The following is a 15,287-nucleotide window of genomic DNA, read 5'->3' as shown; positions in this document are numbered from 1 at the left end:
CGTCCCTCTTTCTTTTCTCGTTTCCGCCCTCGGTTCTTTGGTTGATTTCCTCCTCAGTCCTCATGAACTTGTCCGCGAGCTTGAGGAACTCGGCCACGGTCGTGGGCTGGTTAGCTACCATGTGTCACTTGAATTCCTTGTGCGTCACCCCTCTTTTTGCTGCGGCGAGCTGCACCGCGGGGTCTAACCGAGGTATCTGTAAGCATGCCTCATTGAATCGTTTGATGTAGCCTCGTATGGGTTCCCCTTCCCTTTAGACTATCCCGAAGATGCTTTCCTCTGCTCTGGGGCACCGTTTGCTGGTGACAAAGTGTGCAGTGAAGACCTGCACGAACTGAGCCCAACACTTTATCGATCTGGGGGCCAGGTTCCTGTACCAAGTGCGGGCTACCCCCTTGAGGGTGGTGGTGAAGGGCACGCACATGCATGATTCGCTGGCTCTGGCGATGTGCATTTGGGACTGGAAAGCGTCCACGTGGTCGTTGGGGTCGAAGGATCTGTCGTACTTGTCTAGGGGCGGGAGCTTGAAATCTCTGGGCAAGGGGACTGCCAGGAGTTCTGATGCGAGGGGGGAAGGAACTGAGAGAATCGGGGTAACTCCTACCTCGTCCGAGCTCGTCTCGCCTTTGCCTCTGAGCTCTGATAGGACGCGGGTGGCGGTTCGTCGACTTCGACGGCGCCTTCGCTGCTGAGTGGGCCTTGTACTGGCGCTGCTGGCCTCCGTGTTGCCGAGCGCGATGGGCCCGGAATGCTGGTAGTCCACTGCTGCCAGTGCGCCGAATCGGTTTTCCACCAGTGGGGACTCCGGTTTGGAGCCCCGAGGCGCCGATCTCGCGGGCGAGGTTCCCGATCCGCCTGCGAGCCGCGAGGCGGGGATGACTTTTCTTTCTCTCCGGCCTGGGGACGAGGCCTGGCTGTTTGGGGGATTCTGGGGCCTAGAGGCCTTTCCTTGGAGGCGCCCATCCTGCGGAGAGGCCTTGACTGGCTTCGGGGCAGGGTGGCAAGGTGGAAGTAGTGGTTGGTTCGGTGTCAGTTGGGGGAACTGTTGTTGATAGTGGTACTGGGAGAGGTTGTGCAACACTTGGTGCTGGTGAAGCTGGTGTTGCTGGAACTGTTGCATCTGGGCTTGCATTGCTCGCATGCATTGCATTAGGTCGTCCAACCGATTTTGGCTAGCTGCCAGGGGGACGGCGGATGGTTCAGTGAAAGTAGCCTCGATGGGAAGAGGGAAGGGGATGTTTGCGGCCGGTAGGCTTGCAGGCGCCACTGCTTGTGGCGTAGTCAGATTGGGGATTCCATCCACCGAGAGGGGGATGGTGAACTGCCCAACACACACCACGGGAACTTGGGGCTGTTCTCCGGTGGTGTTTGTCTCTGTGCCGCATCCGGCGTTGCTGGATGAGGCCATTAGTTGAACTTTTTAAAGAAGAAGAAAAGGGTATGAAAGTTTTGGAGGGAGGCCTTTTGAAGCGTTCCCACAGACGGCGCCAATTGATGAAGCACAATCTGGCCGGTCTTAGCTGTCAATGATCTTGCCTCTGAACTGAGTAACAGGGACCTGAAACGGAAGGAGAAGAGAAGCTCCGGGGAGAACCCGGCGTAAAGGCTCCGAAGCTCAAGTTAGAATACTTCAAAGGCAAGATAAACCAGATAGCGCAAAGTTAGCATACCTCGTTCCTGGTGGGTAGGAGCCTTTTATAACCACCTCGCGCACTCACTTCCAGGCTTCCGTCAGATCGGGCATGATTACTTCTGAACTCCTGCCAGTTCGGATGTCATTTCCTCTGGCCGGACAGAACCGCCACTGTTCCTTTTGTCGGAGCCATCTCTGCGGCTGGTGACGACGGTTGCTGGTGGCAATGGCAGGAAGCCGTTTGAAGTGCGGCTGTCAGGCGTCAAATCCCAAATCAGTCAGGTGCATCGCCCTTAGATACGGACGTCCTTGGTGTCGGATATGTTTGGTCAGCCTGGTGTTTCGGAAGCGAAGTGTTGGAGTGGCGAGCGAGGTGTCTTGAGTTCGGTTTGGAGCGTCCCGAGCTGCCTTGGGCCAGCTCGGGTCAGCTTTGTGAGGCTTGGGGCCCAGTACAGTTCGTGCTCAGGGAACTCGGGTTCTCCATAGGAAGCTCCGAGTTCTTAATAGGGAGCTCGGACTCTTGGTAGGGAGCTCGGGCTCTTGGCGGGGAGCTCGGGCTCTTTTCGGGGAGCTCGGACTCCTAGTAGGGAGCTCGGGTTCTTAAGCGAGCTCGGACCCCTAGTAGGGAGCTCGAGCTCTTAACAGGGAGCTCGGACTCCCAGTAGGGAGCTCGGGCTCTTGGTAGGGAGCTCGGGCTCCTGGCAGGGAGCTCGGGCCCTTGGTGGGGAGCTCGGGCTCCTAGTAGGGCGGTCTGGAGTTCGGGCTCAGTAGCGAGCTTGGACTTTGCTTTTGGCACTTGCTTCAGGCGCTCTATTGTCCCGAGTTGCTTGTTTCTGCCACGTACTGGGTAACTGCGAGGTCGGGCCAAATTTCCCTTCATCAATATCCATCGACTTCAGAGTTCAGATGTTATCCAGCAGCTGCAAAAGCCGAGCCGCCGTTCTGAGCTCTCGAATTACAAGCACTTAATTAGCTTATTTCTGAGTACGTACATCTTCATAGTTGTAATTAATCGTAGATGTCGCCAATCATTCGTTCTTTTCGATTTCATCATGAACCGCGTATTCCAGAGTTGAGATCACAGTGAACCACTCAGTATTAACGGTGAGCATTTCAGTGCCAATTAGAGGTCGTCACGTTTAAGTTTCATTTTCATTATTTTACCAAAAGGAAAATGGGGTTATAGAGAAAAGGAATTCTGGGAGCTGTCGCGTCTCTCAATATGACCTTCAAAACAAATTTCAGGGGTTCGAGGTTAGAAATCAAGGAACCAGGTGACCACCATGCATGCACTACGGGCTCAGTAACATCCACATGTATACATGAGAGGCAGAAAAATTTAACGGTGCTATATATATACCAAAATATTATTCATTAAATCCCTAGTTAGTCCCTTCCCAGAAAATACCTACATGTACAGCAGTCAGCACCACCACCAGTTTGAGAGATCATGGGACTATCGACAGGAATGAACGTTACTGCCACACATACAATATTTGTATCATTTTCCAGTTGATTTCTCTCCATGCACGGCCGCGTGTGATCTTTAGAGGTGTGGTGTTGCAGAGACTTCACAAATCACAATTCTCATTGCTAGCTGCTGCTGATGGCAGTGGCGGAGACGGCGGTGATAGTAGTTGCCGGTGGTGCCTTGGATGATTGGAATGGGTAAGGTTTTTTATTTTTTATTTTTTTGTCAGAACGGGCCGATTATTCGATTCGGGAACGGACCCTTGATGGATTTAGTTTTTAACTTGGTTTTAAAAATCTTGAATATAACGAATATGAGATTAATGAGATTAATGAATTTTTCAAGTGGGAGTTAATTTTTTATTTTAAATACATAAATATGAGATTAATGAGTTTGGGTGGGTTGGATAGGATCAAGGCGGATTTGGGTTAAACCCACCCATTTAATTTTATATTACAAGTCATTAATGGATTGGCGGATTAGATGGATTGGATTGAAGGTCAACCCAAATCAAATCCAACCCAACCTACCCTATTGCCATTACTAACGACATGGCTGGAATTATACCCACCCGGGGCTTCCCTCTTTTAAAGTCACGAAGAGCCCCAAAGTAGGAAGAGATTGGAGGCGATGGGAACAAAGAATAAAGAAAGAACAAGAAAGATATTTGACATCCTCTCTTTCTTGACCCCCTCGGTAGTTTCGATCCTTCTTTCTTATGGAGATTATCCTTAGCTCGCCATGTGCATTATTTTGTAGCAAAGGGGTAGCATACACGCTTCTCTTCATCAATATTTATATTCAATATGCCAATGGTGTCATCTCCCTTTTCTTTCTTCTTTTTGCTTGCGACCGTAAAAATACAGTTTCTACTTTCTTTTTTATTAGTTAAAAAAAAACAAACGAATCTATTATATATATATTAAAAAGAAGGTCTTCAGGCTACAATGTTCCACCATTCAAACAAGTGGCATTTTTTGAGAAGTTATTGTTGAAGCTTACAATCCATTTACCACCATTCAAACAAGTGGTTTTCTCATTTTTTTGAAATTAGACACGGGGCAATTTCTGAGAAATTCCTGCTACAGTTCATAGCGCACTACCAGACTATAGCCCCCCACAATTTAAACATGTGGCATTTTCATTTTTCTGGAAAGATAGACATGTGGCATTTTTTAAAAAGTTGCTGCTAAAGCCCACACAGCCCACTACCACCATTCAGACATGTGGCATCCTATTAATTCAAGAAATAGGATTCAAAAAATGGGTAGTTTCACTCTTAAACATTCTCAATAGACAGTTATTTATTAGCTTAACACATGTTTATCCATAGCCTATTAAATATAAATGGTGGGACCCATTAAAAGATTATCACAAACCCACGTTTGTTTTTAAATGATTTTTTTCAAAAAGAAAATAATTTATTAATTACAAACTTGATTTAACTTTTAGGAAGCAACCTAATTTAATTATTAAAAATAAATAACTCAAAATAGATTTATTAGATAAATAATAAATGCCAAATAAAATATGTTATTGTTTACTAATAAGTTCTCATTTAATATCTTAAATCAAATTAAAAGATGCAAGACCCATATTAATTTTTTTAATTTAATTTTTGAAAATTAAATAGTAAACTTCAAACTAAATTATACACATTTAGTTACCCTGTACTTAGTACGGGGTCATTCTCTAGTGTGCAAATAAAAAGGAAATAAGAAACATGAATGGCCAAAGAAAAGAAATTTGTACTCTTGACATTATTTTTAATTCTCCTTCATCTTTTACCAAAAATGTAAAGCCTAGGTATTTAAATATTTTTATGGATAAAAGACTTAAAGATACCTTGTAACTCTTTTACCTTTTATTTTCTTTTAAATTTTTGAAAAAGAACCAAAAATATGATAAATCCTAATAAGGTTTGAGGTATCACAGATCATCACTTCTCCCCCTCCAACCTTTGACAAGAGATGGTAAGATAAGTTTTAACATGGATTTTGAGATTGATCAATGAGACCCAACCATTTAAATTCTGATTCAACAGTAGAGGTCGATTGCAGTGATATGCTCTCCCCATCCTCCTGCTACCCACTCCCATGTTAATCCCCATCAATCCACCAGGCCACCAAAAAGATAATGCATCTGTTCAATTTTTCTGGGAAAAATGGAGGCTGCAACAACATCCTCTGATTCCAGGATTATAGTAGTTAAAAATAAATACAATTTTGGCATTATAGGATATGGTTGTGTATATTAATGGGGAGGAGAAACTTTTAGCTAGGGACTGAGATTTAAGTTAATTTTAATTTATCTAATAAAAAGAAAGGTAGGTTTTTCACTTTTCCCTGACATAGGGTAGGTAACAAACATATGAACAAACAATAAGGTTTCATTACTCTCATATGTTAAAAGGGCAAAATATAAATTCTTTTCATTACGCTCATATGTTAAAAGAGCAAAATATAAATTCACATTTAAAGTTCCACTAATCTAGCGGGGTTAATATTTAAGTCAATTGATGAAAACTTAGGATATGTTTATGCCTTTTTACCCTATTTTTTATCTATAATTCATAAAAATAGAAAACAAAATCGTATGCTAATCAACAAAAGCCTTAATACTTCGAAGATTGGATCATAGGACCAGACGACCATATTTGAAGCTCAGGAGTCGGGGATAATTTAGTTATAATTAATTCCAATTCTAATCTTCAAACTGGATCTTCACTCTAAAAGATAAGAATCTCCTAATGGTTCATGTTTAGTGGGCAACCAAACCAATTTTTTCACTGTCCTGGATTTTTTTCCCCTTTTTCGAAGCCAATTCTGGATCATCTTAATTGCTGGTCTAGAAGAAACCTCTGTTCCGATTGGATGGAAACCCCTAAACACGATGCATGTCATCGTCTGTCAACCATTACAGTGATCTGATGGTTACCACTTACAATTAATAATGTGAGTCTGTGTATTCTTTTTTTTTTTTTTTGGTAACGGAGTCTGTATTCACTATTCAGTATTGACACAGGAAAATTTGGTCCACGTATTACAGTTTCAAACCTTTGACGAACATTATATGCCCAGATCCAGATAATCTTTCTTTCCGCCAAACATTCCTGTCGCAGAAGAGCAAGAAAAAACACCCTTGCACTTCTGCCCAGTCATTTTAGGCGGTTCTATGCTCTTACCACAACAGCTTAATCAATTAAGATTTGTTTCAACCACCACAAGTAACAAGAAGAAACAGTCTGGGGAAGAAGTCTAACGATCAAATTATGTCCATGTGCGCTCTTGTTTTTTAATTTTTTATTATTGCTAAGACCCATCGGACCTCATACCAATTTCAAAGAAATTTAAAAGAAAAAGTCATTGGTAAAGAATCCATGGAAAATGGACCATGCGTAAGCAGAAGTTCCAAGTAATTCATATCATAACAAGCTAATTATTAACATGCATATCATATCCCATTTTTAGACATGTCAATTATACGCATACTCGTTAATCAAGCATCAGCTACCTTCTCAACTGGTGCAGCCTCACCATTTGCCCCCAACTTAGCTCGCTTAGCTTCATAATCTTTCACAGCCGCCTTGATTGCATCCTCCGCAAGCATGCTGCAATGTAGTTTCACTGGGGGAAGCGAAAGATGTTTTGCAATCTCCCTGCAATATCATTGAAAGTACAAGCATCATGACACAAGAAACACCATAAAGGTAAAAAAGGAACTGGAATAATAAGCACCCACCCATACTGTGAACAGAAAATAATTAAACGACCAAGAACAAAAACAAAAACAAAAAAAAAAAAGAATAAAGACACAGCTTGGATAGTTAGCCCAGTTAGCCGAGGATGTTGGACCCATTGCACGCAGTTACTTTTTGGGTGATGGCAGTATAGAACTGAAATGAAGATAAACAACGATTGTTTCAAAGCAATCCAGTGGATGGGAATAAGACCCGTAACTTCATGTGGAAGACTGACACATCAGAACAAATGTTATAATCCTGGACAAGACCAGCTGCCATTAGTGATGAGACCCATATTTCAACAAGCTCAGATGGTATTCGTGGGTTGGGGCTAGCTAGCATCGGCATGTTGACATGACTCTAGCCCAACAAATCCAACAATGTTGGATTGACAAGTAATAGTTTCTCTGCTTCGGCTTTTATAATAAGATTTGGAAAGAACCTGATAAACTTTCTAAAATCCAATAAGGCAATAACAAATGTCAGCTAGGGTTTTCACAACAGATACCAGAATATAAGAGTCAGATAGCTAATGTTAAAGTCCATAATCATGTGACCCCGGGTAGAAATGTGATGTCAATAGAACACAGAGAAGAAGGGAATAACGGTGAAGATGTTTGCCTTGGAGTAAAGTGCTACACATTTCTATAAAGGAAACAATAATTCGTTCCAATGTTAAACATGGAGGCATGACACTAGGCATTCCACTATCCTAAACTGTGAAGCATAAAATAGAACACGAGGCATAGAACATTTGCCAAAAACAGAAAAATCGGGAAATTAGAAAAAAAAATTATAATTGCATTTGCAGTTTCTTATAATAAAACAAATCACATTCAAATATAAAATTGATTATTAGGCATATAACATCCGTAAAGCTTAAAATATCAACTTGTCTACAGTTGAGTTCTTGACCCCAAAATCAAGAAGCAGTGATGCCCTCTGCAATCAGACTATGTTTAATTGTTTTGTTATTACATTTTATGTAATGTATAATAAAAGGCTGTAAGTGGAATCTATATCAATTACATATCTCCTGTATAAAATGAAATAGAAGCATATGTATCATACAAACGTATGTCTTCTATACCTACATACAGGAGGCATATGCCTCAACTCAAGTATGCGAGCACCTTTTTTCTATGCCTCAAAGACTTGCATGGAGAGATCTCTCCAACGCTTTTAAGAACATTAAATCAGTCAACAATCTTTAAGTCCACTAAGATAGGTCCATGCAAGGAAAATACCCCCTCCCTCAAAAGGATGGCATCTCAATAATCTCAAAGAATTATTCCAGACAACCAATGCTAGCAACCAGAACTGAGAAAAAACAACTCCAATATTTCACTGAGATCCATACAAAATCAACATTAGCCACTGTTTTTCCCATTTCAATCTGACAAATTTAGAATTCTTACTAGCGGAGGGGCCCCTGCATTGCAGGGGCTAGTGGAATTGTGGAAGTCGAATGTAAATTAAAACTATTTGCTTGAAAAAAGGTGAGGGAAAATTTTAATAATTTCAATAAAATATTAAAATGATAAAAATACCTTAGTTTTTATCACTATTTTTGTAGTAACATAGTAAATTATTAAATTATTATATTAAAAATATCTTAATTTCAACAAAATATTAAACTAATAGATTTAGTAATTTCAAGTATTGCCATGCCGGCCCAAAGTGGCAAAAAAGTCCAAACAGAGGAACTGAGAAGTGAGGTCTGAGAGTCGGTGATTCTTGAGAAACTTTCTAAGAGAAAGAAAGAGAAAGTGACAACTGACGAGTAAAAAGGCCAGAGGGTAAAGGATTTGAGGGTTTTAGGTTTTAAAGCAAAATTATGACTTTAGACAAGTACTTGTATATAAAACTGTAAAACATATAGTATATATAATCGATTCAGGACAGCCAAAACTAATCCCAAACCGATATTAATCATAGAACCAGAACTGTTTTATACAGTTCAGATGTTTCGGGTCTGTCGAGTAGGCCTGACCAAGGTACAAAATTTCGCAATGTATCGGGCCGTATCGGCCGATACGTATCGTTCCGACAAGAGACTGACATGCGAAGCGTGTAAAAATCATCCGTTCCCTTTCTTTTTGCATGTACCACACCGATACAGGCCCATACGGGCTGTTTCAGCTCTGTATCAGCCGATACGGGACCGAGTCTGATACAGCCCAATACACTTGATTTTTTTGGGTGCCCTTCATTTATTAATCTCTTTAATTACTTCTATATTTAATTCTAACTTTTCTTTCATTAATTAGTCAATTACTCCTTTAAATTTAAATTTGAATCTTAGCGCCTAACTCAAATTCTCTTATTAATCCCACTAAATAATGATACTCTCTCATTAATTCCGCTGATTAATGATCCTATCTCATTAATTTCATTTTGTTAGTATATAAACTACAAACATTAAATAATGGCAAGATTCAAACCATAGTCACTAGGTTTTAACAACCATAAGTCACCACTAGGCCACACCCATTTGTTTGTTATGGTCATATGCATTATTTTTTTTGAGTAAATTTTCTCTTTTATTAATGGATATTTATTATTAATAAATGCTGGAATTAATTAGTAAAATTTATATACTAACAAATATTAATATAAATTGATGTACACAGATAACATTTATATTGGTTATTTGAAAATTGATGTATACATTCATATTTTAGTTTTCTTTTTGTTTTCTCACATTTTATTTATTCCAACATTTTCAACAGTTATTAATTGTAATTATTTACAATTAAATGATTGTAAATATGGATTTTTACATTTAAATAACTTATTAACAATCATTTAAAACTTATAATTATTGTTAGTAATATATTTTTAGGATATATTTGAATTTCCTAACATATTTATACCTATCTTAATCTTTCGTCCGTATCTATATGTATCCCAATACGTCTCTTAAAATTGTCTTTCCGATACACCTTGCATTTCCGATAATTTGAACCTTGGGCTGACCCATTGACAGTCATATTTGAATGACAACAACCAAAATTAATTATACATTTAAAAAATATAATCAATAAGAAGGAAAGAGAGCTTAAAGTTGATACCTCTGGCACCGATAAATTAAGAAATGAGTAGTGAAGCACCACTTGAATTTATCTAATAGCAAGACTCCAAGTAAAAATACTCAATCCAGAAATCCAAAACTTTTCCACTCCTTCGAGAGATGTACACTGAAATTTATCCAAACTCCTTCACCCACTCTCACTTGTCGATTTCATCCTTGCCATTTCTAACTCCAGCAGCACTATCGGGTTTGATGCCAATTTCGTCCACCCCATTTCCAAGTCCTCTATTTTTTTTACCAGGCTTCTTGATTTGGACTCGGTCGGCCCTCGCTGGTGTACCATTTTTATGATTTTATCCTCTCCAGCCCCGACTCCGTTGTCCCGCCCTGCATTCCGATTTTATCAACATTTTAAACACTCCCAACAATAACTTTCCTGCCAACCTCATTTCCAACATCTCCAACTCTCTCTACCCAAACTTGCTTCTTAAATTCCTACTTCGTCCCCATCATTTGGGACCACTTTAGCCCACACAGGCTTTCGCTTCCATCCTCACTAATTCGAACTTCGTTAGCACTAATCCGCTTGGCAGTACCGTCCCCGATGCTTCAAAATCCAACTTGTTGGGCGCTGACGCCTCCAATCTTTTGGACTCCATCCAGCCATACACGCATGCCAATTTCAGTACCTTTACCGATTGGAGATTGTCACTGGCAAGAGTGCACTTTCCTGTACTGTCACCATCGTGTGGAACACCCCCGATGTACATTGGCTCTCTTCTACAATGACCTAGGAGCCGTTGTTGGGAGTCTACAGTTCCAATGAGAAAGAGAGAGAACTGGGGAGAAGTAGGGCAGGAAGAGAGACAGGGGAGGGGAGTGGTAGAACAGGAAAGACAAACTGAGAGAAGAGGGTAGGAGAGTCGCACGTTGGAACAGAATATCACGTGTGTAAACAATGAATGACCTTGCACACACACTTTATGGTCACTCGTGGGGATGCCATTTATTGAACGCCCAGGCTGCCACGAATCCATGTTTTGTGTGTGTCTGTGTATATATTGATGTTTTAGAACTCTATTTTTAAGTGCATAACAGAAGACAATGCCCATATTTATCTACCGATTCTTAACAGTGCAACTATATGAGGACCTTAATAGTAACAATGCAAGACTAGACCTGTTTTATGAAAGAAACAAGAAGATTTATCAATAGAAAAGATGCAGAAATAAAATTAACAAGTAAACCCGGAAAAAAAAATGATGAAAGACAAGACTAAGTAAAGATGGAACCGCAGCACCCAAAAAATACAAAGCAGTGGTTACAATGTCTGCAGGAAACTAATCTCATAATCCATCTAAACAATATCTTCACTCTAGATGCCAGATATAGATCAAAGTGGCAATGTCTCCTCACCAACTTCTCTCATCCACAAATCTACCCAACAATAACCGGTAAATCACTCTACATGAAAAAAGCCAATTCATGTCATCAGTCTGAGAGAAGCCAATAACAACCTTAGACAAGACTAGGCAATGCCTAATAAACCAATAGAGGTCATCACTCTAAGAGAACCCAAGAAAAGACCTGTCCCTGCCTCAAGGAAACTAGGGGGTCTTGGCATTCACAACATCACAAAGAGACTAATTTTGATAGCATTTCCAGCCAATCATAGCTTAGACCCCAATTATTCCCTATATACTACTGAAAATGGAAATTTTTGCCTCAATATAAGGATTGTCTAGGGAATAAGAAGCATATGAATTACAGAAACCAGGTCATGCTCAGTTAGTGGTGGAATAGATCGTTATCCAATGCCAGGCTATATGAAATCAAATGGACATAAAATCCTGGCATTTTTTTTTTATGATCTTCCCTTCAGAAAATTCAATGAAATCTAACAAAAGCAACCAACTCCTAGATGACCCTCAGAAAGTAGCAAAAGAATTATTGAATTATGGTAATCAATGAGAGAAAACCCACCACAAGACAAGAGTTGAGTAGAAACAATGGTTTTCCTCGTATCTTCAACAAGACTGTCTCCAATTTAATTAGTATTCTGCAGTCTTTTTTTCTTGAGAGGAAGGTCATGTAAAATTTTATTAAAGAAACTCACACTAACATAGTACTACAAGGCCTTTGGGTGAAAAGGCCAACACCTCTATAGTACCCTCCACTCCAAGGGAAACAGCAAAACACAAATCCCAAAGATTCTTGGAGTTCAGCAACAAAGCAGAACTCTGGTGCTGAAACTCTTTTATAACTGATAAATCATCACATCAAGCAAAGAACAAAAAACAAACAAATGCACCACCATATACATAAATACATTCTCATGGTTCCATTGTGAAACCCTTATTTTCTCAAAGGGTTATAATATGTATCAGATTGAGAAGAACAAGAAATGATACACATTGGACTTCTCAAGGTTTTAAAGAAAACCAAGAAATCAATTTTAAACCCCAGTTCTCACTTAAAACTCAAACAACACTAATTCTTTTTTAACATCCAGGTTCTAAACCTCCTAAAACACTCATAAACTGCTTGTCAGATTGTTAACATTAAATTAACCAAGCCACAAGTCAAAATGCATGGTTCAACATTGAACTTAATACATATATGTATGTATAAAAGAAAGCTCTCCCTATATTAACTCTATCATACACCTGTTATATAGCTTAGCCTAAGAATTGAACTCTTTATTCACTTACAAATGCCTAAAAGTAACAATTCTCTTATTAGAATTGGGTTTTAAGCCTTAGTCTAGGATATTGGTCTTTCATGTCATTGGTAATAAAATACAATTTGCAATTGGACCTTGCAGGTACTAAGCAAAAATATTTAATAATGATTCTTCACTAGATTTCAATGGGACATAATCACCGTCTTTCATTTGTTTATTAAATGTAATGAGGATTTATTGGAAAAGTGGGCCTAGAATGTTGAAGATAGAAGTAACTTCTGCTCTTTACTTTCTTGTTTGGTTAGAAGTCACACACTTCCTCCCTATAAGCTGAAACATGTAGAAACAATTTTCCTATTTGCAGACATGAAATGCCAGAACAGTCCCTCAGAGAAGACTGATGCAAGCAAAGTAAAATCATGGGTTGCACTCTAATCTAGAAATGGTGAAATTGATGGAATCAACTTTTGACTAGGATTTTGTGCTTTTAAAGCTCAAAAGCACAAAGCCCCAATTTTGGGCTTTGTGTTTTGGGGCTTAAAATTATTTTGGCTTCAGACCATAGTGTTATCAAAAGTAATTCTTAGCAAACGCTTACAAACTTTTTTGGCTCAAATTTGTTTTCCACAACCAAAAGTTTAAAAGCAAACGTTTATCCAACAGGGCTCAGGTCATTGGTTATGGAATTTTATTCCATCCTTAAGGAAGTAAGAGCGCACAATTAGAACATAATGAGGGGAACTAAGTGACTACCAAAACATACATAAAAGTATCACAGCTAGACATATGAATATTAAGCAGATATCAAACGCAACTCAAGGTCAGGAACTTCTACCACCAATGACCAAACACAGTACCATCAGACAGAACAACCAACAAACATAAATGTCAAATTAAATTTGAAACTTCCAATGGTACATAATACATGCTAAAACCAAATCATAAATATTGACTCATCACATTTTCAGGATAAGAATCCATCAAGTGAAGCGATTAAATAATTAGAGTTCATAGCATAAAAATAGGGGGGAAAAAGAACTAAAAGAGGGAAAACGAAAGGAGATGCCAGAAGAAGAGCTTACGTGTTTTTTATGGTTAAGACTTCCTCCATTTGTTTCCCCTTTACCCATTCAGTAGCTGAAAATGAGAATTCAACAGCAGATGTCATTGCAAGAACCATAAGGTTTGCACCATAACTTTACTAGAGAACGGAAGTAAAATGTCTATGCAAAAATTGCAATTTATCGAATAATATCGCTAGTGTCAAACTACTGCTCCTTGTGAGTCCTGATACAATCTTATCGGATAATATCAATCCTTAACCATAGACACACAAAGATCTGAAATTTTAAATAAAGATGCTATTGTAATCAAGGCGATGATGTCATTACACATTTCAATTGAATTTTGTTTATTCTCAACCAAATTTAATAGCCAATTCAAGTATAATGCGAAATAGAAACCCTAGAAAAGCAGGGAACCTAATTAGGAAAACCAAAACAAACAGTCATCTGAAAAGATCAGGCGAATAAATATAAAACAAAAATCCTAGGCAATTCCTAAAGTACAAAAATGGAAAAAGAAAAAAAAAACACTGTAGAGTTAAATCGTGCATAAGAAAACCTAACTAAACCCAAAAAGTAATACCAACCTACAGAAGAAGAAGCGATGGCGGAACCGCATCCGAAGGTCTTGAAGCAGGCATCGACAATCTTCCCAGTTTCTTCATCGACCTTTATTTGAAGCTTCATAACATCACCGCAAGCAGGAGCACCGACAAGGCCTGTCCCGACCGTAGGGTCGTTCTTGTCGAAGGATCCGACGTTGCGGGGATTATTGTAGTGATCGACGACCCTCTCATGGTAGAGACGCAGCAGAGTTTGTGGCAGCGTCTGGTTCCTCTGGTTCGAAAACCCTAGAAATCTCTTACAACCAAGCCTCAGCATTTTATTATCCACCCAAATTAAAATCTGTATTTTGTTTATTCTCTAGTTCTCTGGAAGCAGCAGTAGCAGTAGCAGCAGCTAAGATAACTTTAGAGAAGAAATTAAGAAAAGGCGGTGTTGTTGAGATGTATGATGCCCTTCGCCCCTTCCCTTTTTTTTACGACCGAGAAGAAAAAAGGAATCGAAGGACCTGCTGTGGAGAAAGGAGAGAGGAGACTGGAGTGGAGAGGATGATGTAAGGTGCAACAACCAGCCCAGGTGGCGATAAATCAATGGACAAATGTCCCATTGTACCGGAGCCTAAAGTCAAATAAATGTAGGATTTGGATTTTTATCATGGACCGGACGAGGTGCTACCGTGCTAGTGTTATCCCTTCCCTACGGTCGCACGCAGGGACGTAGCTCACCGTCACCGCCTAAACCAAATCTTCTTGGCTTAGTAATTTAGTATTACCGCGATGAATTGAAGAACGCTCCATTGGATGTCTTATTGTCTTACTCTATAGGCCTGTAATCGGATCGGACGTCCAAGACATGTCTTGGTTCCGACTTCAATCCGATTAAAAAGTAACACACCATCCGATGTATGAACATAGTAAGTAGATCCAAATCTGATGTCTCTACTCTATGCTTAGTCTCTCACATATGCAATTTTTTAGATATGCCTATTTAAATATAAATAGTCTCACATAACAATTGTATGTCAGTTTATATTGATCAATCCAATAATAATATCAAACACAGTTTATATCATTTATAATATATATATATATTTAGA

General features: G+C 39.5%; 1 protein-coding gene across 1 annotated transcript; it reads right to left on the bottom strand.

Moving 5' to 3' along the window:
* Nucleotides 1-6,502: 6,502 nt before the first annotated feature.
* LOC104593177 (iron-sulfur cluster assembly protein 1-like) lies at nt 6,503-14,790 on the bottom strand. Its single transcript, XM_010252921.3, has 3 exons — nt 14,215-14,790; nt 13,646-13,700; nt 6,503-6,762 (listed from the first exon to the last, which is right to left on the bottom strand). Exons 1-3 carry the CDS (start codon nt 14,507-14,509, stop codon nt 6,603-6,605), a joined length of 510 nt encoding a protein of 169 aa, XP_010251223.1. The 5' UTR covers nt 14,510-14,790; the 3' UTR covers nt 6,503-6,602.
* Nucleotides 14,791-15,287: the final 497 nt, after the last annotated feature.

The sequence above is a fragment of the Nelumbo nucifera genome, chromosome 3 (genome assembly GCF_055504915.1).
Source record: "Nelumbo nucifera cultivar China Antique chromosome 3, China Antique-T2T, whole genome shotgun sequence".
Taxonomy (NCBI): Eukaryota; Viridiplantae; Streptophyta; class Magnoliopsida; order Proteales; family Nelumbonaceae; genus Nelumbo; species Nelumbo nucifera.
Note: the sequence above shows the minus strand (reverse complement) of the source record. Positions and strands in the feature narration are given on the sequence as shown.

Excerpts from the sequence above, each read along its gene's own strand:
- LOC104593177 (XM_010252921.3), bottom strand. The coding sequence starts at position 14,509 with ATGCTGAGGCTTGGTTGTAAGAGATTTCTAGGGTTTTCGAACCAGAGG. Across the intron at positions 13,701-14,214 it reads CATCGCTTCTTCTTCTGTAG|CTACTGAATGGGTAAAGGGG; the intron begins GTTGGTATTACT and ends TCTCATTTTCAG. Across the intron at positions 6,763-13,645 it reads GTCTTAACCATAAAAAACAC|GGAGATTGCAAAACATCTTT; the intron begins GTAAGCTCTTCT and ends ATGATATTGCAG.